The 5,000-nt window shown below is 36.8% G+C and overlaps 1 protein-coding gene across 2 annotated transcripts in view; it reads right to left on the bottom strand.

The window, feature by feature from the left end:
• Nucleotides 1-992: 992 nt before the first annotated feature.
• Nucleotides 993-5,000, bottom strand: part of LOC113828855 (HEAT repeat-containing protein 3) — a 24,482-nt gene continuing 20,474 nt past the window's right edge. For both annotated transcript variants that reach the window (XM_027381922.2, XM_027381923.2), the window contains 2 exons: nt 2,964-3,113; nt 993-2,669 (listed from right to left, as the gene is read on the bottom strand). In XM_027381922.2, the coding sequence (XP_027237723.2) occupies nt 2,550-2,669; nt 2,964-3,113 (270 nt within the window). In that variant the 3' untranslated portion in view covers nt 993-2,549. The remainder of the gene's footprint in view (nt 2,670-2,963; nt 3,114-5,000) is intronic.

Here is a 5,000-nt window from a genome sequence, read left to right as displayed (position 1 = left end):
CTTTCAGTACAGCTCTCACACTTTAGGATGTGGACAGAAGGGGATGAAGAAGAGAAGGTAAAAGAAGGTAGAGAATAAAAGACCATGCAAAATCAGTTGAGGTGAGGGCCGAGATCCAAGGCAGGGGTGATCCCATATCAGGCCCCAGTCCCCGTCTCTTTAGCCTGCCCCACAACAACAATGGGCATAGAATTAGGGGAGACTTTATAATATCCTGTTGCTATTGGTATTTTGATAATATAATGCTAATAATATTAATAGTTATAATAACAGTCTTGATTTAAAAATCATTAAAAAATCCCCCACAAGTCAAGGACTATGTGGAGGTCAAGTTGCACAACTAATTAATTCCTTGGTGGCTGAGCGCTTGTGAAGCCATCTGTATATGACAAAATTCACGGTTGACACTATAACTGTATATAAAGGGTTAAAATCCACCTTTCATTATCTCGGCACAATGCACAAGCAGCCAAAGTTTCATGCAGAAAGGCTCAGCAAGTCCTACAAGAATAAAAATAGCCTACAATATATTATCTTGAGCAAATAGATAGTTAACCTAGATAGTTAGCAAAAGGATGTTCAGATTCCCGTTTTTTTCTGAATTCTGATTTGATTATGTTCAGTCTGAAAAATTATAAGCAAAACTAGGAAAAGAGAATGTTGTGCTTCAGCTTTTTACTTTTTCTACATAAGCTTAAAATGCCTCAGCACCCTGAAGAGTCCATTGCCACACTATTTGTCATATGGATTACATAACTAATTTTTCATATTCATCTCTTGATGTATGGCTTCAGAAAGAAAAAGCCTGAGAGATTCTATCTCTAACCAAAGAATTTAGAGCTAACAGTAAACCCAGTTCTGCATTGCCAAAATTGTGTACTATACTTAAAAAGAGTGTTCTGACACTATAGGAGCGCAGTCCAACTTAGTTGCTGAGCCTATTAATTCTTTAAATAAATACACTGTCTTAGTGGTGAAAATGATACATCAAAATAATCCAATTTTTATTTTTTCATATATATATCATTTGAACTTCTTCACTGATAAAAATATATAAACATTACAAAAACTCCCAGGGTGTACTGTGTAACATCATACACAGGTGGGTTAATATTTAATTGCTGCATATATCAAATATGCATCATAACAAACAAAAATTATAGAGAAGTTGCCTACATCACATTTTCTCAGCTACACTGTCACCATTTTCTGAGCTGACATATTTCAATGTTTCAATGTTGATTTTCAATGATACTATTTGGAAATCAAGATTCTATTTATAGGCATACCCATGGATAATAGGACTGAGAGTACTATATTACTGTATCTTAGGCATTGAAATTTCTCATGAAAACATAATAATACTGGATAAAACTAATACTTAAATTTCCTCAATTACATATATCAACTCATGTAAAAGTTAAAGAAATTACATGATTTATTTTTTGTCAATAGTGCATTAAATAAGATTCCAAGAAGGAGAGAAGCAAATTTCAAAATTTCAAGAGCATATGAAAATAAAGCAGTGAAAATCTTGAAGCTATGAAATAGATATATGTGTAGAAATTGCTTAAAGATTTTAAATTATTGATTAATGAAAATAGCTCCCCCTTTTAATAATTCACTGTAGGTTAACAAGGTATTTTAACAGAGAAGCTCTCTGATCTTGCAAGAAAGTTAGCAATGATAAAATCTGATGAAAGCAAACAGATCTGGAAAGGTTACAAACATCTGTATTCTTATTATGCAATATTTCCAAAATGGATTAAGTTCTAATTGCCTTCATCACTGCATGCACACTATATCATTTGGTATATGTGTAAGTTATATAGCATCATCAAAAATGTCAATGCTTACCTTGAGTTTTTACATATAAAAGCAAACCCTTAGCAGAAATGAAGATTTCAATATGTTCAATACAGAAAATATCCCTTAAATCATAGAGAACACCAAGAAAACATGCTGACAACAAAATGATTGTAAGACACTGGGTAACAGGGTGAGACAATAATGAAAAGAAAAAAGTCCTGATAATTATAAAATGAACATTATCAAGAGGAAATGGCATGTATGTCTGAATGTGAAATACCCCAAAAGTTGTATCAAAGTTTGGATTTTATACTTAACCCACTTATGACAGGTGTCCCACATATAAGACACCTTAAAAAATAAATATTACTGAGCATCCCACCGGTGTGATGCTACATCAGAGCTCACACTCTGATTTTTTCGCCTATGGCGGGCAGCGCACGGGGAGGTTCCAGGACTCACCCGCATGCCAATTTTAAAGCCACCCGGAAAATGTTATTTTCGGCTTGAAAATGTACCGCCGCTAGTGGGTTAATGTATAACATGAGCCCTGGTTTTGGGGTATTTTCTATCTTAAAACTGTGTTCTGTACTGAAATAAATGGAATAATTTAGTAACATGAAACTTTAGTTAATTATCAAAACAACAAAAAAATCTCACACAACCACAATGTACTCTTTAATTCATGCCAAGAAATACAGTAATGAATGCTCTGAAGCACTGTTTATATATCTAATTCCTCAAGTGTTTTTGAATTTGGCAGCTCTGGGTCCTTTGTACTTGATAAAAGCAACAAGGTTGTCTCTCACTGTCAGCACCAAAGCTCTGTGGTCTCCAAGCTTCTTCTTTTGCTGCTGGTGCTGAAATGCAATATTAAATTTAAATGGAATTTCTCTAAATATGCTACATATCAAACAAAGAGTTAACAATTTAAAGAATGGTTTCCTTCCATTGGTAGTCACTTTTTTTTTTTGGGGGGGTGGGTGGGGGGGGGGCCAGCTTAATTTCATAGTTATGAGCAGCATAAATTGAAAGACAGTTGACAAATAAATTAACTATATTCACTTATAAATTTCCCTGTATCTTTTCTAAAGCTGCTCAGAAATATATGTTCTTCACATTTCCAGACATCTACAATATGAACAGACACTCACCCTAGACTTAAATTGCGGCTGGATTTCTTTCAATGTGTCTACCAAGTGAACCTGGTAGGCCAACTTATCAGTTTTGTCATCCGAGTACAAATCAATAATCACATCAAGGGCTTCTGCTGATACCCAGAGTTCCTTATCATGACCTGCTACCTGTAAGAAAGCAATGGATTTGGAATAGAATGCTTTGTAAGTACAGACCTAAGACTATAATAACACTACATTATCTAAAAATTAAAAAGCATATACATGTTACCTGTATACATAAAACAATTCCAGCAACAACTTTACTCCTAATCGCTTTATAGATGGTTAATGGTTAAAACAAATGAATGTGCTATACATCAAGGTCATATAGCACTATGATAAAGTATAGTGGTGAAAAGGGTATGAGTGAGTTAATGATATGTGTAAAGTGTGTAAGATGTTAAGAGGTAGAACAGCAGTAGGGGGTAGTATGGTAGAGAGAGATAAAGGTATGCCAGTCTGCTCTGGCAAATCACCAGTATGGGGTTGGGGAGGTGGACATAGGAAGTAGAAGAGAATAGGGGTGATCACTGTAAGGAAGGTGGTCCAGAACTGACAAATGAAAATCTAGATGATGGGAAGGAGAGGAAAGAGAAAGGTCAACGCATAAAAAGGTTTGAGTACGTATGTCAGAGTGGGTGGGTTGGTCTAAATTAAGATAGGTATGGTCTATGTTAGAAAGAAAGAATCCCAGGGAAGTAGTGGTGCAAGATTCCAACAGTTGAAATCACCAACTATGAGGAACAGTGGTTGAAGTTGAGAAAGTAAATTTTCAAAGGCCTTAAGTCAATGGGAAGAAAAGGGGAAAACTAAATTGAAACGTGATCCAGCAACAAAGAAAGATATAAATAATTGTGCAAGGGGTTTGAAAGGGAGGTATAGGGTATGGTGTTTTTTAATGGACGAGTATAAAGGAGATAGAAAGAGTGAGGGGTTGATACAAAATGATAATCTAGAATCAGTACTAGAGGATGTGTTCAGAAAGTTTCTTGGAGACAGATAATGGATAGATCGTAGGAAGCTATGAGGGGATGAAGATCAGGTCTGTGAGAACAAAAACCTCAAATTTTCTGCTGTTGAAGAGCCCTTTTGATGCTATCAGTGGGTAATAAGGGTAGAAATGGGTGTTGAAGAAATAGGATGAGAAGTACCTGTGGATTGAGGTAGGTGGTAAGAAAGAGAAGGTGTAGCATCAGGAGATTCATAAGGGGAGGTGGGATACGGGGAAGGACACTGTTGTGACAAAAAGGATTCACGTAGAGAAAGGGGGAGTTGTGGATATTGCAGTATCTGGATTTAGCATGAAAAATGGATTTGACTGGAAGATAGGGGAAATAGAAGTGGGAATGGGAGGAGTAGGGGGAAAGAGGTACTGAGGAAGATGTAAAGACAACTTGGGTACAGGGGAGAAAAGTGGAACAAAGGATAGCATTTGACTCAGGAGTGATAGAAAAACCTCATTAGCAGACTTCTTGTCTGGCCTCTCATAGAGTGGGGCTAAGTTTGTAACTGGGAACTACCACCTCAGACTTGTGGGTAGCGCAGTTCCTGTAATATACATTATAAGAGCCACTACAATTGGCACATGTACGTAATTGTGCAGATCAATCTGAACGGTCATGACTAGGCTGCGTACATAGAGGGTAGGAGGCTGTGAGCGATAGTGCTTTACAGGGCATCTAAAATTCCATCTTTTCTGACAGTGATGGGGTGGTTATGGTCTGGCAGGGCAAGATTCTCTTTCTATATAGACTTCACAGGAAGGTCATGTTTAAGGAAGGCAATCTTAACAATATTCATGTTTGATTTACAGTAGTCTCTGGGGAATAGTGAATCACTGAACTGATACTGCATCATAGTCAACAAGGCAGTCTTCTTCTCAGTCTGACCAATCCTTGTCCTAGACAGGGCAATGAGCCCCAGTTCTGGTACAGCATAAAGGCAGGAGTGAGGTTAGGTAGGAATATGTTTACCAGTAAGGTCAACTAAGGCAGGAGTGAGGTTAGGTAGGAA

Source organism: Penaeus vannamei, chromosome 1 (assembly GCF_042767895.1).
Source record: "Penaeus vannamei isolate JL-2024 chromosome 1, ASM4276789v1, whole genome shotgun sequence".
NCBI classification, from domain to species: Eukaryota; Metazoa; Arthropoda; class Malacostraca; order Decapoda; family Penaeidae; genus Penaeus; species Penaeus vannamei.
Note: the sequence above shows the minus strand (reverse complement) of the source record. Positions and strands in the feature narration are given on the sequence as shown.